This window comes from Camarhynchus parvulus, chromosome Z, assembly GCF_901933205.1.
Source record: "Camarhynchus parvulus chromosome Z, STF_HiC, whole genome shotgun sequence".
Lineage (NCBI taxonomy): Eukaryota > Metazoa > Chordata > Aves > Passeriformes > Thraupidae > Camarhynchus > Camarhynchus parvulus.
This window is the reverse complement of record NC_044601.1, coordinates 50,568,637-50,593,424: the sequence shown is the minus strand read 5'-3', so window position 1 is coordinate 50,593,424 and position 24,788 is coordinate 50,568,637. Positions and strand designations below refer to the sequence as shown.

General features: G+C 40.4%; 1 protein-coding gene across 4 annotated transcripts in view; it reads left to right on the top strand.

Annotated features, from left to right (window-relative positions):
* Window positions 1–2,227: 2,227 nt before the first annotated feature.
* Window positions 2,228–24,788, top strand: part of KIF2A (kinesin family member 2A) — a 58,489-nt gene continuing 35,928 nt past the window's right edge. For 2 of the 4 annotated variants that reach the window (XM_030969507.1, XM_030969506.1), the window contains exon 1: window positions 2,228–2,476. In XM_030969507.1, coding sequence (XP_030825367.1) covers window positions 2,413–2,476 — 64 coding nt within the window. In that variant the 5' untranslated portion in view covers window positions 2,228–2,412. The remainder of the gene's footprint in view (window positions 2,477–24,788) is intronic. The other 2 variants (XM_030969509.1, XM_030969508.1) reach the window with 1 other exon arrangement.

Sequence of the window (24,788 nt, the reverse complement as noted above, 5' to 3'; positions counted from 1 at the left end):
AAAAGAATACATTCTTACAAAACCCCAACCAGTTAGGAATCTTTAATTTCTTAAGAAAACTTATCATGCTTGGTCATATATTTTAAATATCTTGTATTTATTTACTATTCGCACTGTTCATTTTCCATGCACAAACAAGAAGTTTTCTGGGCTTTGCTGACTTGCTCTACAAATGCTTTTATGTGTATTTCATGACAAAAACAAAAAATACCTATTTTAATTTAGAGTAGAAGCTGATTTTGTAAACACTTAAGCTTGTATATATTTTTCTAGGATACACTTCTGTTTTCTCAATGGCATGATTGGTTTGTAAAAGCAGTCATCTCTTTCTGCCACAACAGGAGTCAAATAACTTTCCAGAAAAGCATATATAGTTTACTGCTCATATGCTAACATTTATGCAGTACACAGAGCACATAATATGAAAAATAATATCTTGTTTCTTATTTAACTATTTTAAATGAGTCACTTTTCCATTACTCTGCATCTGACCTGAGAACCTGAATGTTTTTATTTTCACATTATATGAAAACATCAGGTAGGGTTAAAACAAGCTAATCATAAATAAAGCCGTTCAGGTGAGCACCAAGGGTCTCACAATCGCTGTGCACAGGGTCACAGGAGAATGGACTTTAGAGATACCAATTCTCCATCCTGGCCAAAATTCAGGCCAGTAACTTTCCTTGAAGGTTCAATGACAAAAATGTTGTTTGACTGGGTTGTTTTTCAGGCAATAAAAATGAGTTTCCAAGCTTATTGATTGAAACACAGGAGCTCATTAGACAAGGTAAGTTCCTGAGAGCAGAGAGTGTTTCTGATAAGCTCAAGAGCAGCTTAGCTCAGGTGCTGTTCATCAAGGCCTAATGAGTATTTCTGAGACTGTAGGGTGGTGGGGGAAAGCTGTACCATCCCAGCTGTTACTCTACATGTACAAAGGTTGTAGGAATTGGGAGCCCCGCTTCCTTACTCTGACTTTCCAGATATCACATTGATTTCAGTACAAAACTGACAGTGAAGGCAGGGAGGTGAGGCAAGAGTGACAGGCTGGCTGGGAGTGCACAGCCCTCAGTGGTGTGGCACGGTGTCAGCTGTCATTCCATATAACCAGTTGATGTGTGGATTGGGGGATTATTTTTATTAGACTAGCTTTTGCTTGGCAAGTAATTAGGGAGTTTATTGTGATGCTGCTCAAGGTCGCCAGAAGCTGTGCAGGAAGGACGATTTTAAACCAGTGGGGAATTAATCATGTCAGGAACCACCCTTGGAGGAGAAACCCGAGGGCAATGTGTAACACAGTGGCCTGCCTGGGATGAAGTCACAATAGGGAAATGTGGAACATGAATCGTGTTTTATTTTTATTTAAGCAGTATAAAGACACAGGACATGAAGCAAAGGTCATAGAATCATAGAATGTTAAAGGATTGGAATGGCCCTTAAAGAACATTTGGTTCCAAACCCTCTTCCACAGGGCAGAGACACATCTCACAATACCAGGCTGCTCAAAGCCTGAGTCAATATGGCCTTGATCACTGCCTGGGTGGGGGCATCACCTACAGCCTCCCTGGGTAACCATTCCAGTGTCTCACCACTCACAGAATTTCTCTCTAACATCTAATCTAAATTTCCCCTCTTTAAATTTGTACCCATTATTCCTTGTCCTATCACTACAGTTCCTGACAAAGAGCCCCTCTCCGGCTTCCCTGTAGGCTCCCAAGATGCATGGATACAGTTGACGGTGTGACCTTCAAAGATTAATGAAATATTCTGAGTTGGAAGAGATCCACAAGGATTATCTAGTCCAACTGTTAGCCCTGCACATCCCCAGGAACCACACCATGTGCCTTCCTGGGACACAAGAGCCACTAGCAGGCTATGGATCAGGACGCCTGCTCCTAAGCTGCTCTGCTGTACACATGGGAGCCGCATGAACAGGCAGCAGGTAGATAAAGCTATTACGTTAAGGCTCCAGAGCAGCTCGGCCACCATCTGCTGCTGCAGGGGAGTGTGTGTGCGCTGTGTGCGTGGTGTCCGTGTTCGCGCGGCGTGAGGCAGGCCGGAGCAGCGCCCCGAGGCGCAGCCAGCACTGCGGTCCCGGCCCCGCCCGGCGCCTCGCGGGGTGCCCGAGCTCCCTGCGCGCGCCCGCGGCGAGGGGCGGGGCCAGGGGCGGCGCCCCGCCCCCTCCCGCGAGCCGGTGCCACCGTGACGCCGCGGAGGCCGCGCAGGCGCAGCAGCGCCCACAGCGCCTGTTGTATCCGGCCGGCGCCTTTTCTCCGCTCCCCGCCTCCTCCTCCCCGGCCGCCCGTCGCGCCCGCCCAGAACCGCCGCTGCCTCTGCCGTGCACGGCCTCTCCTCCCTCTCCGCGGTGTGGCCGGCCGGCGACGCCTCCGATCTCCCCGTGCGCCCCATGAAGCGATGGCAGCGGCCAACTTCGGCAAGATCCAGATAGGGATCTACGTGGAGATCAAGCGCAGCGATGGTAAGCGGGCCGCGGGGGGCGGCGGCCGCGGACACCCTCCCCCCCCCACCCCCCCCACCCTCCAGCCCCTCCACCCCCCTCGTTCCCCGCATCCCGGCCGGGCGGTGCCGCGCGCGCGGGGCGGGGGGCGGGCGGGCCGCGCGCGCCGGGGCCCATTGTGTGCGCGGGGCCGGGGCGGGGCCACGCCCGGCGCGCGCTGCGGTTGTCAGGGGAGCACGGGCGGGGCCGGGGGGGCCCGGCGGGGACCCGCGGGTGGGGCGGGCACCGAGACGAGCGGGGTGGCCTGGGGTGGGGGGGCGGGGTGGGGTTTCGGACGTGGGTCGGTGGGAGGGGAGCCGAGGAGCTTTTGGCAGGGAGGAAGGAGGGCCTTCGGGGAGGGGGTGAGGTGATGGAGAGAGGGAGGGAGGGACGGAGGGACGGAGGGAAGGCCTTTCGTTGGAAGAGGTAACTTGTCTGCTCCGGTGCTCTCAAAAATGACACAACGGTAATGCCCTGACAGGAATGCCTTTGGACATTTCCATCACTTGGCAGAAAGCATGATGTTATTACTTCAGATGCTCTTTGTGATTAAAATGTAGGAAGAGTACTTGCTATTTATGCCCGTGAGTTGTAATTTCTCCGTTGGGGATCCAGTGTTTCTCGTCTTGCCCAGCTTCTCCTGGTGGGAGGATGTGTGATGCTATCTGAAAATACATGTGAATCAAGGAGGCGTGTGTGACAGGTTTGGGGTGCTAGCTCTTCATATTTGTCTCGGGAGATATTCAAAGCCCACCAGGATGTGTTCTTGTGTAACCGGCTCTAGGTGACCCTGCTTTGGCAGAAGCGTTGGATTAGATGATCTGCAGAAGTCCCTTCCAATATCAACAATTCAGTGGTTCTGTCCATTAGGAGACAACTGACATGGGAAATTGACTGAATCAATGGCAGGTCACTCATGACTTCAGCTCTTGGATTTGAGTTGGGAATATGTAATCTGTTTGCAGCCTCTCTGAGATCTATGAAACCTGCTAAACTGGGGTGGGGTTCTGCTGGGATTTTCTGGAAAGGTTTTGTTGTTGCTGTGTGTTTTTGATTTTTGGTTTGGTTTTTTTTTTTCCCTCTGGGATCTAGAAGCTTGCTAAAGAGTAAGCAGATGTTTCTAAGGGAAAAGAGATGTGGAGGTCCAAGGCTCTAAAGCTAGCATGGTTCTGTCATGAGGCAGGAAAAAAGGAGCCAACAAGCCTTATGCAGCTTGTCTTGTGTTCCATGCTGCAATTCAGCCCTACAATAAAATAATGGTTGGTGTTGTCTGGACACTGGATTATACCCAACCTCTCAATTTGTGCCAAATGCCCTGTTTGCCACGTGATAAATCTGATCAGTCTGGCAATTATTTTTGTAACTCCTGTGCATCTCTGTCTGGGATTTCAGAAAACCTCACAGTAGCATCTTGTAAAACTTCTTCTGATGTCTGTGTGAAGTAAAAAACATTACCGTTTGGTTTTGGAAATTATGCCTTTGGAAATTAGGCATGAAAATGCTTTGCTGCTCTTGTTTTCTGCTCTGTAGGGTTGTACACACTTTTTAATATCAGAAGTGATTTTGGTAACTCTCAAATAAAATAATATTTATTTTCATTACTATTAATGGTTGATGTATTTTGCTGTATCACTGAAAAAGGTGATGCAGCACATTAAGTATATTACTCATCAGTAATATGGACTAGGAGGATGTCTTCACAGCAGTTGCTCAAACTGTAGGGTTTTGAGAATTTGTGTTAAATTGGTCCATGTGTGACCAAGACTGCAGTGTCATAATTAAGTAGCAGGTCCTAGTTATTGTGATGTGTCCTTTTTTTTTCTTTGGGACTGGAAGAGATGTCCTGTTCTGGCTCAGGCTGCTGCAGCTAAGTGTCATTCTCTTCCCATTAAACTGTAGGAGAAACTGTCCTAGGTATGTGGAAAAAAGCATTTTGAGGGATATATGGAAGGACAGCCAGCACTAGATTGCATTGCCTTATAGAAGGCAGTTTCTAACCTCAGCTGTGGCTCCACAGCAGTGGAAATTGGTCTTGTTGCTGATGACAAGGTGAGGGTCTTGCTACTTGTCCCTCTGTCAGCTGAATTATTCCTACAGACTCTCCCCCATCCAGTGTGTCTATTGATTTTTTCTTCTGATTATTTAATGCGTTAATTGATTATTTGATTAACTAAACCCAGTAGAAAACTTTTGGATGTGCTAGTTTTCTGCACAGTTGGTGTGTTCCAATAGCTTACGGGGGGATCTGTGACCCCAGCAGTATCAGTATGTAGCAAATATACATAGTCATAGTCAAGATGACAAGGGAGTCTTTACATGTGATCTTCTGGATCTGCTCTTCCCAGAGCTGTATTCTAGGAAGAATCAGGGCTGTCTGTCATATCAGCTGCTGTTGGCTGGAAACCATTTAAACTGTTTAGGAAACTTTTGGAGAGAGGAATGTGTTTGTATGGGCTTTTCTTTTTACATATTTTCTTGTCTGTAGTGAGTCCATTCTAAAAACTAAAAATTGTTTTGAGAGGTAGAGACAGTAATTCTTTAAGTTTTTCTTACTTACCTCTTTATTTGCTGAATCCAGAGAAGAATAGTTTTACTTAGTTAGTGGTGTCAGTGAAAAAGTGTGTGGGTTTTTTCATCTATCTGCCAGTAATCTTAAACATTCTTTGCTGAATACAGAGTTTTATTGATTCCAGAGGACTATTTTTCCTTAAGGAGAAAGGAAAGCTAAAAGAAATGCATTTTTTTTGGTGAAACGTGATTGTTACAAGTGAGACCAGAACATTCTGGAAAAAATAAGTCACATATTCTGTCATTTTGACAAGTTCTAATTAGCCTGAAGTGAGAGATTTATTGTAGAACTGAATAGAAAATGAATGTTGTACAAAAGAAGGGCATTGTTAGAAGTCGTGGCCAAAAGCACATGAAAACCAGTTTGGATAAACCCCTACATTTTCAAGAGCTGATGTGCAGAGCTGCTTGCTGGTTTTTTTTTCCTCAGTGGGTAAAAATCTTTATAACTGTTACCTACAGCTGTAGATAGTATTTCCAGTTACTATCTAGTAAATACTAGTTGCTCCAGTGGAATAACTAGTTATGTTCATGTATCATAAAGAGGTACTAAGTGGTCACCTAGTTCAGGTTTTTATAAAAACTTCTGATACTGAAATTTACTGCTTGGTTTTATTTATGCACATTGCTTGAAATATGACTAGTCTGTCTTGGATATGGGAAATAACTACTTTGTTTTAGTTTCCAAATTGCTAAGAATGGACTGTATTTCCACATTTGAAAAATGTGCCTTTTGACATGGAAACTTAGGGCAGTTAGTAGGAAACCAGAAGGTACCTGCCAGCCTCACAGTATTGATCCCATCCAGAAGGTGTCCCTTGTTGAGGTCTAAAGATAGGCATTTTTCTGTTCATGAATTCCCTTTACACAAATAATAATAGCTTGCTGCTTTATGTGTAAACTTACACCTGTATCTACACTTCCGGTGCACTATGCCATTAATGGTGACAAAGACCTGTGTAAGTATTTGTAGAAATAGTCTTTCACATTTATTTTTCTCCATAAATGCAGTCTTTTGCTGAAACAAGATAAATCACTTGCTCTGCATCCCTTTAGTAGGTAGATGATTTTTTTTTCTTTTTCTGACCATTTCCTCCTCAGACTGTTCCTGTTTTTTCTTTGCATATCTGAAATACTACCTAGAAAGGCAGAGAAATTAATTATATATTTGCTCATTTTGAAAGTGGGATGGAAGAGAGGGAGAGGCAAATACAATTCTCACTTCCCTGTGTCAGAAATAACATACAGGCATGAGGAGAAGGGACACTATTGTAATTAGGAGACTGACTTAAGATTTTACTGAACTTTCAGGAAAGGAAAAATGCTGAATTTTTAAGGATTAACCATCAAATGGTGTAAAAAAGGAAGATCATGAATTTATGCCCATGTTTTTCATAATACAAGAATAGGAGAGCTGTCAGTGTTTGAAGAGGAAAACTTGAAATTGTTAAAAGAGGAAAGGACTAGGTACAGTTATGACATGAAGATTGTTACCAGAGGAGATTGAATCTAGAAGCATAGCAGAATTTTAAGAAGGATGGTAGGAATATCTTGTTTATAATAAAAACTAAAAAAACTACACCAGGAACTATAAATGCTTTTTCTTTTTCCTGAGTTTGTAGTTTAAATAACCTTACTGATGTGAGGTAGGAAGAAATCTTGCCCATGGCTATGATGTTGCTAATTGCCTACTTAAGAATTTTCTTCATTTGTGTCTGGAACAGCTGGAATGGTCCTGGGAGGGGATGATGCATTCAGTCTAAAAACCTACTGGGAGCTTCTCGCTGCTTAGTCTTCTAAAACACCTTGGTAATTGTTATCACCTTCAGACACAAGTGGAGCTACATTTTAGCAACAGTTGGGGCTATACTTTGTTTCTTTAAAATCCAGCTTCTGTGAAATTCTTGTTTCTCAGAGTTGGGAGTTCGGTAGCATCCTCTGTGTTCTGGGTAATCTTGTACCTTCGTGTACAACTCCCAGCAACAAGAATGATTTTATAGCAGGAGAGAAGGTTTAATGATGCTATAAAATTTCTGTTCAGGTTTGGGTAGTCACCCTATTTTACAAGCTCTTGAGGATAGATTTAAATGGTAATGTGTTTTTACTCTTTCCTTTGGTGACATACATACATCTATTTGTTCCCTATGATTAAGGTATTTGTTACCACATTTAAATCATTTGACTGAATTACCTAATCCCTATGTAATATGTACAGATACAATGTGTCTTTGTAGTTCCATAATAGCCGGAATACACCCATGGTTTCAAGTCTGCTGTTGCTGGTCCAGCTATTGGGTCCAACATTTAGGCTTATCTGGTGTAGGTTCTCATTGTTACATCCAAAGTTTCTTGAGATTTTTCCCTCAGAAAAATTGACAAGGAGGACGTGTTAAATTTTCTGTCTCCTTTTTGGAGTCACTTTTTATGTCTTCAGCTTTCATTAAGCCATGAATTTTTATTGTAACTCACAGATTCTCAGATATTTATGTAGGCCTTCTGTATTTTGTGGAAATAGCTTTCTTGCAAGATGAATAACAAGAGCTGAGTCCTAGTCTTCAGAGAAACTTCTCACCTTTGTTCTGTAAGTGTTTAATACAGCATTTTTTCTGGCACGAATGTCTTTAGAGCTGTATGTGGGAGCTAGGGTCACACAGCTTGTATTGCATGTTTTTCCCCCAGTAATCATGTTGTGGAGGAATCTGTTCTTTATTTAATAGGTAAAGTTATTGTTCTGTGCTCCCATGCTCTCTGATGGCCTGTTGCCTGAGCCTAGTGTTGCTCATCTTTCCTGCTTATGGCTTTATGGATGGAAGACTTCTCTGTGCTGCAATGGCACCAAGTATCACTTTTCCTCTTGTTAAGGTGGGACAAGACAATAAGTCATGGGGAAGAAATCATGCTTGACTGAAGAGTAATGTCATTGCAGACGTGTCTCTTTCTGTTTACTCTAGGAAACAAACTACCCTTTTGAGTTTTTTTTCATAAATCCACTTACTGTGGAACAAGGTAGAGAAAAGAGTGAAGTATTTACCAGGTGAGCTTTTTTTCTTGGAGACAAAATCTGTAGCATATTTATTTATTGTGTTGACCTGTGAAGTGTGCTGCTTTTTTTTTGTTTGTTTGTTTGTTTGTTTGTTTTGTTTTTTGGTGGTTTTTTTTTTGTGTTTGAGGAATAAGTAACAGAATGGAGTAAATTAACTTCATTGCTCTGTTGCTATTTTGGCTCTTTGTTTATAAACATTGACTGCTTATATCATAAAGTGGGATTTTTTTCCCAGCTTTTCTTCCTGTCTTACATTTTGTTGGGGTATCTTGTCTTCCTCACCATAATGTATGTCAGGATTTGGGATCAGGAGGAGAATGCAGTGGTCAACCCATGGTGACCACTAAAGTGTGTTCCCTATAATTATTCACTGTATGTGTATTCCATAGAGGAAAAGAATTTGGTTACTTTTGATGCATTAAAGGTTTACGTTAACTTCAGAATTAAGTTAAATTTCTAATGTGATACGAGAAGTAAGATGTAGAAGTTCATAGTAAGAACTACTAAGCAGTCTTTACCTTGTCCACTAGTGAGAATATATACAAAATATAATACATGGTCAGGCATGGTGGTGTCTGTGATTTAAAATTGAGAAATTTTTAAGAAGATATTGGATTTTAATAGTCAATTTCTTATTATGTGTCTATAGCATAGATAAAACTGTTTAAAGGTGTATATGCTTTCAGTGTGTATTCCCAGATCTAGGATATAAGATTTTTGTGTAGCTGTGATACATTCTCTCTTATATCTCTTCACCTATTTCAAAGACACAAAAAAACTTTCAGATACATGAACAGTTCTTTTTCATTGCTTGAAATCTTGTGTGTGTTTTCCAGATTTAAAACTCATGTCTTTTTATGTTTTTTTATGTTTTTGAAGATCCTTCTAACAACCTTTTAAAACATTTGCTTGTAGTTGTACATTCCAAAGCTTTAGGTTTTACTGTGACTTGGTATTTGGGGTTTTATTTAAATTTCTCTCTGTAATGGACTGAATATAGACATAAAACCAGATATTCCTAGCTATAGTGTTTGGAGCAATTTTTCTTGTGTTTGGGCAGATGTTTCCCTACTTATGTAAGACTGTTAGACATTTTTCATAATTATGTTGGCTACAGTTAGTTTTGACTACTAGGATGTTTAACCTGAGACTGCTTTTCGCTGACTGCTGTGCTGGGGTTAGATTTTAGTTAGATGTCTTGTAGGGAAATGAAGATGGGGGGCAGGGAATTAAAACTGTGATTTAGATATGTCATTTGAATAGAGGTTGTCTAATACTGCTATATCCTCAAACCCATTCATACTGTGTATGTATGGACACATGTGCTGTTTTCTTTTCCTGCTGGAGTTCCTTTCCTAAAAACGTTTGTAGTGTTTATATTGCTTCTGGGTACAATATTTTGAAATTTTCATTTGAAGAATGAAACAGTTTGTATTTTCTGCTGTGTTCCAAATATGTGTATAGATGGGTGATTGTCATGATTTTCCTACACCTTTGACTTATGTAAAGAGATCCTTTGAATTCTGTATTAAGTGTTTAGCCATGAGACAGTGTTGCCTGTGTCTGATAACCTGGAAACATGCTTTGTTCATATCCCGAAAGGGAATAATGATAAGGTCAATTTTGACCTTAGAACATTCACATACCATTGATTTGCTGGAAGTCAGTGAATTCATCTACCATTGTTAAATGCTTTCCTGACGTGGAGCCCCCTGTGGAGGTAGAACAGGGGTCTTGATGTTGGTCTCTTGTGCCACCCTTCTCCGTGCTGCGGGTAGTAGTTCTCAGGCGGGTGTTAAAAAGATGGCATTACCATTTCTGCATTAAAAAAATGTTCTGCAAAGCCAATTTTGCTGCATTTGAATTTGGTTATTGCTAAATATATAAAACTAGTATTTGCATTTGTTAGACAAAAGGCAATAATTCTGTGTGTAAAAATGCATTAGATTTACCTTTCCTTGATAAGAGTATGAACTTATCAGACTATGCTTGTGTGCTTTTTTTAATATGTGTAGTGCACTGAACCATTTACATGAACAGCATATGCTTAGAAGACTTCTGATAACTCTACTATTACTGTCTAAATTCACTTGTTTCTTGTTGCTAGGAACTCAAGTTAATTTTAGAATTGCTTAAAAGGAGTAGGTAATGGCTCTTAAAGACAACTCTGTAAAACTGTGTCTAACCAAAACTTTTAATGATGGTTTTCAAAAATGTGAGTTATCAATTAAATTTAAGTAAGCCACTTGATCAATTTTTTCCTTTTGCCTTTTTTTTAATTGGATCTTGTTTAGGAGCACTGGATCTGATACTGTATTTTGACTCTTGAAAGATGGATGAGGGATTTTGTTGCTTTAAGGCTTGAATGTGGTAGTAGATTTTTTTATTTTATTCAAATAAACATGCCTTCAGAGTAGCTTAGTTTTTATGTAGTGGCAGTTCTTGTTCCATCAGGCATAAGCTGCTTTTATGTTTCTCAGGCTTCTAAAGGGGACTGTCTGCTGCATTTTCTGCCACTGATGTAACATCAGCACCCCGTAAAACTAATTGGACAATCCCAATCAGTAACAAAGTGACTTGTAGATAACAAAAAGTCTTTTGACTTTGTTTTCATTTTTAGGAGTATGTGGTAATTCTGTTCACCTAGTGGAGTGTTATCTGCTTCAAGTTATCAGAAATCTCACTGAAACTGTGCCAAGTTTTCTAGGTTTGATGTGCTCTTGGCTCTCATCAGGCACTTCTAGATTTGTGTAATCCCAGATACCAGAAGTGTAATTTTTGTCTTTTAATAATAGAATTGTGTATTTAGGAATTGCCTTCAGTGGACAAGCACACTGGATGTGTGGGTGGAGGGAGATGCACAGTGGGCTTTGTCTAAAACTTTCTCTTTAGAAGTGTGGTGTGGCACATACTTGTGCCCTTGCAGAGTTTGGCTGTAGAAATCTTGTGGCACATGGCTGCACATTTTGCAGTCACTAAAATGTGTTACTTCTATTCTGTGGCTAAACTACATAGGGAGTTTGAGGAGTATTTCCAGCTGATCTGTAGAAATGTTTGCTCAACTGATCTATAGAAGTATTTAATTTATAGAGATGCAGGAATGCATAGTGATGTGCTAATGAGAATCTCTGGCTGTAGGAAGAGGGCAGTGGAAATAAATTCAGCTTGAAAAGCACGTAAACACTTAGGTTTTTGAATACTCAAAATTCCACTTTGGGTTATGTTTTCTTGTACTTCTGTATTTTTATTATTTGAACTTTTATGTAAATTTTGGCATTTTGGTACAATAGGAATTCAGATGGTGATGAATAATGTCAATATTTTAATCATGACCAGAGGATTTTTAAGTTAGATAAGCTTTCATCAAATACAGAAGAATTAAAATACTTCTTAATGTTTTCTTGTTGGTTTGAACTTTTAAAACCTTGTTAAGCTAAAATACAAGCTTTAAACTTGCATGAGAATGAACTCTTCTCACTTTTGAACCGGGGCAACAGTTGGCAGCTCTGTAATGAATTAAGTAATGGTGTATATTCTTACTAAATATAATTTTGTGAAGTAAAGGGGAAAAAAAAGCTCCAACAAACAACAGACTGTGATGGGATGGGTCATGAAAAGCAAAGGGTACCATTTTAAAAATTTTTGTAGAAGATGCTGTTAAAAATTTTCTGTATGATACAGGAAGCTGTTGCTTTTAGGCAGGTATGGTTAGCTTTAGAGAAAGTAGAGAAAACCTTCAGAAGAAGTTCTTGGCCATTTCTTCAAATAATAAACAAAATGAAAAAGGAGGAAAGAGAGGGAGAAGACTTGCCAAGTCACATGAATCTTTTGCAGATGATATTCACCAAACTATTTTAATCCACCACAATGTTAAATCCTGTAACTAAACAAATTTCAACAACCACTAAACCCAAATGCTGTTTGAAAGACTGTCTAGGTTTAATACCAGCCAGCAGCTAAGTACCACTGTTTGACTGAGCTGTTTGCTCAGTCCACACACCTCTACCCTTGGTGGGATCGGGAGGAGAGTTAGAGAACAAAAAAAAAGTTAAAACCTGTAGGTTGAAAAAAGAGCAGTTTGATGATTGAATAATAATAATAATAGTAGTAGTGGTAAAATTAATAAGATAATTATAATGAAAAGGGAGAACAATAGAAGAGAAACAAAATGCCAGAAAAGACAAGTGATGTGCAGAACAAGGTCTCACCACCTGCTGACCAGTATGCAGCCTGTCCCTGTGGAGCGAATTGGACCCTCCCAGCCAACTCACAGCAGTTTATATACTGGTCTAGGTATGGAGTGACAGGATCATAGAATTATTTGGGTTGAAAAGGACCCAAAAAATTATCCACTACCACCATCTCATTACTCCTGCCATGGGTCTTTCACTAGACCTGGTTGCTCAGAGCCCTATCCAGTTTGGGCTTGAAAACTTCCCGGGATAGGCCATTCACAGCTTTTCTCAACAGCCATTTCCAGTGCCTCACCAGCCTCCCAGTGAAGAATTTTTTCTGAATATCCAGTCTAAACCTACTCTCTATCAGTCAAAGACTGTTACCCTAGTCCTATCCCTACATGCTATTGTATAAATAAAGAGTATGCCTTTAGCTAGTTCAGGTTAACATTCCTGGTTATGCTTCTTCCCAGGCTCCTGTCACCTACTCACTGGCATGGGACATTAATATGTCCTTCATTTGAGGTAAGCACTAATGAGTAACAACTAAAGCACGAGTATCTTATCAACATTATTCTCTATGTCAAAAACACAGCAGTATACTGGCTGCTAGGAAGAAAGATAACTATCCGAGTCAGTGCCATACCAGGACATACCTGAACTGAATCTAAGTTTGCTTACGCTCAGAAATGTAATGAAATTTATACTGAATGCAGAGGGCCTCGATCTGCAAAAATATATGAAGAGGTATTCTGAGAGTAACTTTAAGAAGCAGTTTTAGAAGTTTATAGAAGCTGCCTGCAAAATTGTTCAGTGGTCTCCAAAGGAGACTAAATGCACAAAAATATGTCAAATTATGTTCAGTTTTACAAAACTATTAAAAAACCCACAAGCATATAAGATACTGAACTATTCCTGCAAAGTGTTTACAAGTTATGAACTCAATGGACAGGTAGAAATGTTGTTATCAGGAATTGAATGGAAACCTTCACTTATGCAGCATCAGTAAAAGAAAAATTTGCTAGAGGACAGCAAATATAGTCCTGTTATACATTGATGTCTTGTTCTTATTTGAATAAAGTTTGCATCGCTGCTTAATCTTTCTTAAATAATTGGTATGGGCCATGGGAGGGACTAGAAGGTGCTGGAAAACTTCGCAGGAGTTTTGAAAATTGGTAATTATAATTGTTTCATTTTGGGGATTTTTTACACTTTAAAAGGGATATTGCTGTGTGAATATGTAACCAAATTTTTCTTTATGAACGGTGAATGAAAACTTTTCCCTTTTCTCCTTATAAGACTTGCTGAAATTGGAGAAAGCGCGGGTTTTTTTAACTCTTCTGAAGTATTTTTGCTTTTTGGGGAGGTTCTTCAGTCTCCTTACTACTTATGGCACTTGCAGTAAGCTCACTACTTCTATATGAAGTACACTAGTGAATCAGATGCGTGGTTCATCTAGGGGCTATTTAGCGAAGCACATCAGCTTTGTCTCTTTCCAAAGTCTTTGTCTTGCCCCACTATGCAGAATTCTATCTAGGATGTTAGAAGTACAACTTTCCCTAGTTCTAGCAATTTATAGACCAGTTGTCTGTGGATTTATTGAATACGTTTTTGACCAGACTTATACTGCTTGACTCTTGCAGACACAAGATCAAGAAGTTCCCTGTTTTCTGCATACTGAAATACACTACCACTTTCATCTATCTGTAACCTATGTCTTAAGAGACCACTCCCAGCTTTAGTGTTGCAGATTTGGTCAATAATAGTTTTCGCTTATTTTGTCCTTTATGATTGTAAAGCATAACCAAGTCCACCCTCAGTGTTCTCCTTAAAAGTGAGCAGTCTTTACCTGCTTAATAGCCTCTTTCTCTTTTTTTTCTTAGTTGTCCTTTCCTTAACCTCCTCTAATTCCACTGCATATTTTTTGTGGTGTGCCATTGTACTTGAGATGTGGGTGTACCAAAGTCTTATTTGTATTTTGAAAAGGATACTTGCTTTTAAGTTTCAACAGCTTTTTTTGTCATTGCAGGTGCATGTTTAGGCAATGATGTTTTGAGAGAGCTGTGTCAACTAAAGGATCTCTAGGGCTGTAACTTCTACTTCCAGGTTCAGCATTATAAAGCTGTAATTAAGATTTCTCTGGATGTGTTATCATTCCTTTAACATTTGTCTTTGATTGAAAGACAAGTGTCTGCTAAGGAAAGCAGGAGCCTCCCTTGGAATGGAAAATATGACCCCCTTCCCGCCAAATTATTATAACTTTGAAAGGAAGGAGCTTTCAGGCAAAGAGACGAGAAAAGGAATAACAGTTCTTTACTAGTGTGTGTATGTATAACAAGGCAAAGAAACAACAAAAACGGCAGCAACAACAAACAAAAGCAGGAAACCCAATAAAGTCTCTTTGCGCTCTTTAAGCACTTCCCCTTCGGTGCAATTCTGATCCCAGTCGGCAGGGGCGCTGCTGGCTCCCGGACTCCCCCGCGGCTGCAGGGGGCGCTGTGCGGCGCCTCCAGCTGGCTCCCTCACGCTGTAATGGTGGACACAGGCAGCGGAAGGGATGGCAAGGGGCTTCCTTTACAAACCCCCAGTGGCAGCCTATCCCAGTGCCCATCCGGATAGTGAAAGGAGCTGCAGCAGTAATCTTGGAGCAGTGACTGGAATGCAGGGTGGGCTCACCCTGGGCTCACCCAGCAGAAACTCCATAGTTGCAGCTGGAATCACAGGGCATCCCAGCAGGCAAGGGGTATGTGGCTACGGTGTAGTGAAAAACTGGGAGCAGTGGCAGGGGAACAGGAAAGAGGCAGCCTGACTCTGGAACAGGGCAGGGAGAGGGGCTTGGGGATCCTGGGATTTCCCCTGAGGTGCCCCAGCAGATGGTGAAGGATCCTTTTTTTCCAGTGAGGCAGGGTGCCAATAATGTCCCAGTTCAGTGACTGCTCTCACATGCAAAGGCTCACCCACAGCCCAAGAAGCAGGGCAGGGCTGGGCTTCGGCAGCAGCAGCGAGTTCCCGCCCCAAGCAGCAGCTTGACTGTCCCCTTATGAGGCCAAGAGAGCAAGGCACCTAGAAGCTGTGCCTAGTCCCTTTTCCCAAGCCCAATTTTCGCTGCATCTCTGTTCCTCGGAGAAAAAGTAGTTACTTCTTAAGTACTGATCGTTAGTACTAGCAACAAAAATGGGGGAAAATTCCTTTAGAGAAAGAATACGAAAGGAAGAAATCTTAAACCCCAACAGTGCTGAAGCTCATCTGCCACTTTTTCCTGTATTCCCGTATATTTGGGATGACTCTTTTGGAGTCATCTAATGACCCAAAAAGTTGTCTTGTCAAAGGATCAGATGGCAAATTCGATGTAATGTAGTGTTACTAAAGACCAGACTCAAGATGTTCTGTAAGTTTGTAGCTAGTGTTGTGAAAGGCCTATATAATAAAAGAAAACATATTTCTCTTTCTGGATGCCCTACTTCATTCCTTGTTCGCATGCAATCTCCTTATACAGAGGCTTAAAATATATCACAATTTGCACTGTTCTGGCTGAGTTTATCTTGCACCTCATTTTAGTCTCGTGTCCTGGTACCATGATAATTCTCAATGCACGTGTACTAGTTCACTTCCAGCCTCCCATCTGGAATGAACCCGATGACCTGCCTCCTAGAGAAAACCTGAACTCCTGTGTCTGATTCTTGAGGAGAGGCCTGAATTGCATCATTTTGTCTGTCACTCCTTGGACAGTCTTTTATTTTAGTAAGCATCACACTTTCATATTGTGCATGTGCATGGACATGCAGCACATGCACCTATTCATGTTCTTGAAGGCATGATTGTTGGAGGTTGCAATGCAGTTTTCTTATTTTTGTGTAAGTCAAGGTGAATTATGAGGTCTTGATACTCTGTGTGTATCCATATAGATACCATTTGGGACCATGGGTGCATCTGTAACAAGGATTCAGTTCATATAGTAAATGGACTTTGGACACATATCTTTTGATCATATTTACTTCCCTTTGCTGTGCTTTAGTTGACACAAAATTCCTTTTGGATGAAATGTAACTGGAGGGTATATGCAAGAGAAGTGCATGATGCATGCTGGCAAAGGATATTCAGGCTGTGGTGCTAGACCAGTCCCGTTCAAAACACACAGTACGAATGGCTGATCCCAAGCACCACAGCTTTGTGCTGCAGACCTCTCTATGCCTGGTGCAGTAGTGTGCTACAAGCACAGCTGAGGGACCTGAGCTGAGCACTGAAGTGCTGTACATCCAAGCAATATGCCATGCAAGATACTGGTTCAGGCAGCTGTGAACATGAACCAATGCCATACCAGTTGTCTTAGGTTTTCTCTCCACAGTGTGGTCTGAAAGAAAGGCGCAGGAGTGGTTTTCAGGACATTTTCTCTTATATCCTTGTTCTGTCTGATGCTTGAGAATGAAGATGTTGGTCATGGGTTATGCCATGCTTCAGTAAGACCATGACACAATCTACTTTGACAGCAAATGCTAGGTCCTTGTCCGAGTTCCTTCCCCTCTCCACAAAGAAAAATACTGTTGTGGTACCCCAGCAACAAAACCAGCATAAGTGAATAAAAAGATTTTAGGCCATGGAGCAACTGGTGATTGCATTAGTATCAGTTTCAGAGGAGATTACAGCTCATTCTGCTTGATCTTGCACTAAAGTAAATGGAAAAATTACAAATCAATTAGAATCATTCATACAGGAATGTACAGTGCCTTGACTAAAATTAGTAGCAAACAGTGGAGGACAGATACTGAAGTGCTTCTAGTCTCTGTGTCCCAAACTAGCGTGATAGAGATGAAGCAGGTTAGCATGATGTTGAATCCTGGAGCTGAGTGTGTGGTGACCTGAGTTTGTCCCTGCTAGAGCATCAGGATAGGAGAGGCTTTATGCAGCGCTGCCAGTATTGACCATTTTGTGAAGGCAAGCCGTAAGTTTCTCTGAATTTAATAAACTGTTTAGGAGACTATGAAAAATGATTCAGATGAAGTTTAACACAAGAAAGGTAAGGTGCTTAAGACAGGTGGTGATAGTTTACCTAGTAATTTTTAACTAACAACACAACTCCTGGGATCAGTTTTGGGACTGGATGGCTAGTTTTTCCCATACATTAAAGTTATTAATTCCTGGTCATAACACAGAAAGTAACGCTGCTTTTGGGAAGCTTCATTACTTCACTAGAGTGTGATTATCAATGTATCTGGAGATGTATGTTGTGTCAGAACATTAAGAGGTGTTTGACCATATCAAAAATACAAAAAATACAACAGAAGAGTGAATAAAGAAGATGATAGAGTGCAGGGAGCACTGTAGGATTCTATCACCATGTGCTCATCTGCACAATGGATGTTCCGCCCTTTAACCCTTTAGCCCCTCCCAAAGTCTTGTCAGTTGACTCCTTCTTCGCTTCCAGTGGCGGAGATCACTTTCTTACATCTTGAGGCCAGGTTTTACTATAGTAACAAGCCAACCCTCCCAAATGCCCCGACTACCCAGGCCATCCTGTGATAACAATGCAAGGGGGGGGGAAACATAACTATACATCTACAAAACTTCTCTTAGCATATACTTAATACTTGCCCTTTGTGAGAATCAACCATTGCATTACTCATCTATGACAGAGGTGTAGAGCAAAACAACTGGGGTAAAAGTGGCACAAACTGAACACCCTATTGCTACAGATTAAGAGACCATAAAATGTAAATGATAGGTGTAAAACCTTCACATTCTCTCTAGTCACAAAGGAAGCGTGGGCAGGGTGAAGTGCCAAGAGGAAAGTAAGTGCCATTTCAGAATTGCTGTTATTTGGGAATGAGTGCTCCCATAGAAAGGGATCTGGAGCTTCTCTGGAGTATTTAATTTCTTGGCTGATGGTGTTGGAAAACCAGATACTCTTAAAAGACTGAAACAGGTAGAGATAGTGCTTTTACAGGTCTGTTTGTATAAGCCATAAAAGAGAGCATAGAGTACTAAATGACTGTGAACACATGAAATCTTTAAAAAAGTTTGTGTATATTGACATCAAAGTGCTAGTTTGCAAACATTTCAAAGTGAATTTTTTTCAGTTTATTGAAAATTTTCTGGGGGACTTAAAACAGCATGTATTAGATATGACTTGAAGGCACTTCCTTCCAAATATTTTTTTCTGTGGGTAAATTAGCAGGCTGAGAGCTCACCTACTTTTAAAAAGGATAGGATGACTGGCATGATACAGCTGACATACCTTGATGGTAAGTATCAAGGTATCAGTGCATCTGTTGGCATAATAATGGGACACTTTGTTATGAATTCAGCTGCCTTAGTAACATGTTTCTCTCTGACACTAGCACCTCCAGAGGCAGTATGTAGTGTAAGCTTCCCAATGCCACTGTGGTCAGATGCTATTGAAAACCTTTTGTGAAGCCAGTGGTATTACTGCCATTGATTTCACTGGCAGTTGAAGCTTCTAAAGCAAATAAAGACAAGATATTTTAAGCAGAGATTTTTGATGTAAAATAATGCCCTTTGAAATCTGCTTAAAAGGATATTAACACCCTACCCCCAAAAGAAACTGGACCTGCCTTGAAGGGAAATAAAAAACAAAGTGTTGCTCTAACTGAGGAAACCACAGAAAGCTTGTTTTAAATGTAAAGGGAAACTTTAGAGATGAGCCTGCAAAATGAAACGTCAGCAGAAAAACCCACCAAATCACAACATGACAAGACTGGAGATAAAAAATTATTAGAGAAGCAAAAACCATGACAACAATGTGGGGATGCAGCTCTTGATAACTTTTTTAAAGGAGGTGCTTCAGTATGGATAGCTAACAAGCTCTGCTAGGCTGAACACAGTTGTGATTTAGTGGTTCAGAGTGGAGTGGCTTAGTGTTGGATGGATGGAAAACCAAAAAGTCACTTATGTCCTGTTTGCTGTATGAGGAACATTAAATGTACTATTTGTATTTTGAAGCTAAATGTTATACATAGCTCAGTCACATGTCTGTGTGTTATTTATTTCTCCCCTCCTAATTATCTGTGAACTCTGTTTTTGTAAAGCACTATATTTGATTGATACTTGTGCAGAAATTACCTACATACCTAGCTTGGGATATTTCTGAGTTTGATAGATTTTTATGTAGGGACAAAGATTAAGTTAGTTTTTAATTCAAAGCTGGAACATACAGGCAGAAGTGGGAAACTTGATTTGGGTAAGATTACTTTCTGTTCTCAAAACCCCTGTCTCTTACATTGTAGATGTTTACAGAGATGATAAGATGTGGTTGTAACATACGTATGAAGGACTTGAGTATTGCTATGATAATTTAGATAATAGAACAAAATGAGTTGGTAGCAGGTAGGGATGATTCACAAAAATAAATATTAAGATATGTGTTTAATTAAATTATATCTTATTTTTAGTATTGAAGTTCTTAAATACTAAAATAGTATATATATAATGCTTTAGAAATATTGTAGGGGCTGTGCATGTTTAATGTCCATTCAGTGCTGTGATAACACTGTAACTAAGGTAACAGACAAGACAATGGGGAAGGCTGGCAAAGCTGAAATAAATTTGTATGATTTAAGAAAACAAAAGTGGTGTAAAAGTAGTAGATATAATGAATACAAAATATGATATCCACTGATTTGTGGATAAATGGAACTTTGAAACAAAATGAAATCAAATACATTTGGTGTTGTGTAGCAAGTAGCATCAGTCAGCAGTAACTACTGGTTTTTCCTTGAGGGATGAGCAGCAGGGCTGTCTGTATAGTGCGGGGAGGTCTATGATAAATGATGATTTGTGTGAATGGGGACGTCCCCATAGTTGACACTGATGGAGACGCCAAGCCAGGAATTCTCTTTTTCCTTGGGACTCTTTCCTTAAAGTTTGCTACAGGCATTATTTGGTGAATTTTTTTCGCCTCTCTGAGCTCTGTGAGAGCAGGAAAGCTCTTCCACCAGTGTTGCCAGGAGCTGGAACTTGTAGCACAGAAGATAATTTTCTGGACTGCAGTAATTCTGTCTGGTATGTGCTACTTCTGTATCTGTAGCCTCATGCTTCTCCTAAACTTTTTTTTTTTAATATATATTTAACTTGGAGTTTATATTACTTAAAAGAAAATAAAGAAAATTTTGCTTTTTACAATTTTAATTTTTGATTATCAGTTGACAGAGAGTGAAGGTCGGTCATGTCCAGGTATTTCTAGATAAGGTAATATTCACATTAGTCACTCAGGAACATGAATAGGAAAATCACAGTAATTTCACAAATGTGTATTATAATCTTTTAAGGCATGAGTAGCTTCTGTTGCAGTGGTCATCCTCAGCAAGACTGTAGTAGGTGTGAAATTGTAGTATATTTTTACATTCACCTAACTGTTAATGCACTTAAAAAAGCTATGTGGGCTGATATCCCACTGCCAGAGCTAATATAACACATTAGTGCTCCTGAAGATGTGGCAAGTACAAGCGATGTAAGGTGACCGAGCCCCGAGTCAAGGTGGGGTCTGTTAACATTGCTACAGCCGGGTCCTGCTAAAAATAGTTTCCTGTGTTTGGGCTGCCAAGACTTAAACTATATGATGGTCATACTGTAACTCTGCAGGGCACGGTCTTCCTACTGTTTTTTGGGGTGGAATGAGAGGATCATAGTTGAAATTAGGAACCTCGCTTCTCCGTAGCCCAATCCACAGCCTGTAATTTTTAATTATTACAGCTCAAAGCTCTTTCTAAGATTTCATAAAACTTGTGCGTGAGATGTGTGAGTACAGCGTTTTTCGGGGCAGACACTCTTCATTTATGTGGGTGGGTGGGGAAATAGAGCTGTAGTCCAGCTCTATTTCTTGGGAAAATACAGAGGAGTTTGTCACATGTCATCCACTGCTGTAGTCCAAACTGTAATTTAGACACCAACCCATATTTCAAACTGATAACTTAGGTTTCTGAAAAATAGTGGGAAGATGAAAGGGCCGTGGGTTTATTACTCTGATTGATCTCTGCTTCAAAATTGTGGTCGTTTGGAGAAGCTTGGTAGGTAGAAAATGTTTTCTTTCCTTAGAGGTAAGAATCTAAGTACACTTGGTATTTGCAATGAGTCGGCACTGCTAGCTAGGCTAAGGGTTAATTAAAATGTTTGATTTAGCTCGGGTTATTTGCTTTCACTTCTCTTCCTGAACCTTTTTGTGCACCATTAGCTGCCATAAGAACTTTTCCAATAGAGAAGATTTATATTGTATGTCTGCAGATCAGATAAGTATGCTTGCTTCCTTCTGTTTGTCAAATGTTTATCAGGTGGCTAGGAAGGAAGGGAATGGGGAATTTATGTTTTTCTCTTGATTGGAGTGAGAATATTGTAATGTCTGTGTATTTAAGGTAATTGTAAAGTGTTGGCATCACATGTTTTTCTGTTCTACTGCTGTATTGGCAGCAGTATTTTCTGGTTGCTAGAGATTAGCCAGATGTCATGTGCTGTATGACAAAACATACTTACCCAAATAATTGTCTTTTCAAATAACTTCTCCATTAGTTTTGAGACTCGTAGAATCATATAGTATGCTGAGTTATAAGGGACCTGTCAGGATTATCTAGTCCCAACTCCTGGCCCTGACAAGGGACATACGACAAGAGTCATAGCATGTGCCTGAGAATGTTGTCCAAACAAAAACTCAGACAGGCTTGTTACTCTGACAGGGAGCCCTACAGAAATGGAACAACTTCTCAGGAACAGAAAGTTGCTTGTGATCTGAATTCTAGTCATGTGAGGAGAGGCACTAGAAGTTAAGGAAATGCCAAGTGAAGAGTTGTTGTATCATCTTTACTTGTCTTGGTTTTAAGATACATCTTCTTGAATTACTTGTTACTTATTCAGCTTATAGTGCTGGTTTATGTTTACATGGACATGCTTATATGCCAAATTTTGATACCAGCTCTTGAGAGTGCACCAGAAATTAGGGTTGTTGCATTGAAACACTCTCTGCCAATTGGCTCCTACGTTTTAGCATTTGTAGCTTGGTCTTGCTTTATATGCTAGACGAGGTTTATGCCGGCCTAATTGGTTGCTGGCATTCCTGAATTCCCCAGCTGCTGTATTCAGCTGTGTACTAGAAAAATATAATGGAATACTGTTTCCAGAGAGCAAGAGGCAATTGTAAAAATGTAAATGCTTTATCTGGTGCTTCAATAACATGTAAACTTTTAGTAACCCAAAGAATTTTTAGGGACAAGTTGTATGAGTACATTGCCAGTTTAAATACTGTAGTGGACATTTTCTGTTTAAGCCCAGAGTAGTTGGAAGGTGGACATAACTTTTACTTTTGTTAATATGTGGGTTTTTATGGGTTTTTTTCAGCCGTGACTTTCTTGGCTGGGGAAGGGATGAAATCTGGCAGAGAGATGGAGGATTTACTGTGATTCTTTTGTTACGACATGCTGGCTTACTGTGTTTGTTAGAGTGTGGGGTATTTTCTGTTCATTCATCAGCCTGCTTTGATCTCTTCTCACTCGTTATGACAAACATGGAACCTTTTTTAAATATTACTTGTTCTCTGTCAAAGTAACAGAGCACAGAAACACATAGTAGGACTTACATGGTGGCTCTGTGACTATTTGCAGATGAAAAGTTGGTGACAGTGTCACAGGTTTCAGCTGTGAATAGTGGTTTTCTTCAAAATTTAAAAAATTTGGTAACGTACTAAGTATTATTGGAATATTGTATCAAATATGTTTTACTAAACAGATATTTTTCATACATTGTATTTTGTTGCAGACAGGTAAAAGATGTTATAAAAGAAAGGTCTTTTAAAATATGGATTAGGCCTGCTGCTTCAGCTAACAATAGCTTGCAAGTTTCCAGGCAAAGCAATCTTGGGAATGAGAGTTCATTAACACAACAAACTATTTGTGGGTGAAAAACAAGGGCACCTGTGATAATAAGGGATCTGTCTCATGAGAATCAGTAGAAAAAATATGTAAACTAATTAAAAATACAGAAGTTTGATAGATATTCAAAATACCATGTACTGACCAATGAACTAAGTGTGAGTGTATTGTCAGCCAATAAGAGCTGACACAGTGCTTTCTGATAATCCTATAAAATATGACCTACACAATAAAGATGGGACTTTTCCTGCATGAAGAAAATGGAGTCTTGGCTGACTTATTACAACAGTTTTTCTCTTGATTCTGAATTGACAGCTGGTCCAGGCCTTAAAAAAGCAGCAGAAGATTATACCAACATAAGCTTTAATTCCCACTTCCCAGAGTTTTTGTGTCCTTGCAGCCTGGTCTCAGCACACTCTTTGCAGAAGAGGCTGGAGTGGCATTAGTACAGGAAGATTGCAGCTTCTGTTGCTACTTTGCTGAAGGATCAGACAGCTCATTGAAACAGCTCTACAACAGTGTTTTTGCACAAAATTAAGGCCCTCAAGGTTATTAAATGCTGAAATATTAATGGAGAGGTGTATTCAGGATGGTGAGAATGGTGCTCAGGAAGCCCAGATGGAAGGGTTTGTTCAGAAAAAGCATGGGCCAGAGAAATAAAAACAGGAGAATGCCAGAGGACAGAAACTAAGTGAAGCAAAAAGGGGGGGCTTTTTATTTAGAATGTAAAAAAACTATTTAACTTGCTTTAGTGCGGGAGCAACTGTTGTGCTTTGGGCCAGGAGAAGAGTGGAGGTTGTAAATGCATGTGTAATGTGTGCTGCCAGTGAGGCGAGTGCTGCAGAGATGAAGGTGATGCTGCCCAGGGCTGCTGACTGCTCTGCAAGTTCCTGAGCACTACACCTCTCCTGAGCTGGAGCTAGTCTGTTCCTCCACACACTGTGAGACAGTACAGGGATTTGCTGTTACCTTCTGTGATGCTTGCCTGTATTCTCCCTTCTTACTAAATCTTAACTAGATGTGAATATTTAGGCAGCCTTTGTAATAGAAGAAATATTAAAGGTATACATTTGTTACTCTCACTGTTAGCTGAGATAATTTGGGATATCATTCAAGGTTTTTCTTTCATTTTGTCCCTCTGCAGGCCCTAGAAGGCTTAGACTGTAAAAACCCTTTGTTTTTTTGTTTTGGAAAACTGTCAAATTGTGACTGAAGTGGCTAAAACAAAAAGTTGAAACAATCAATGGAACAGAAAACTAAAGGGGATTTCTGGGGCAAATAGCTTTAGAAAAGAAGAAAAAGTGCAAGGCAGAGAAAGGCCAGACTGAAGCATATGTGCTGATTTTGCTGCGTTTTACCCTGAGCAGGTGCCCAGCAGCAGCAGCATATGCACAACTGCTCCAGGTCGATCACTCATGCTTTGGGAGCTGCACGTAGTCCTAGGGGTGGCTCGTGGCGGGCGGAGCGAAGGATTACTTCTTAATAGTATGGATATCATTACAGGAGGGTGTGCGAGGAGCAGTTGCTTTGGATTCATGTTCTTTAGAAACCTCAGTTCTTGGTACCTTGAGGGCAAAGCATGGATGTGAAATCAATGTGACACTTGGGTCTTGATCCTTTTGTGTCTGTGCATAGCTGTC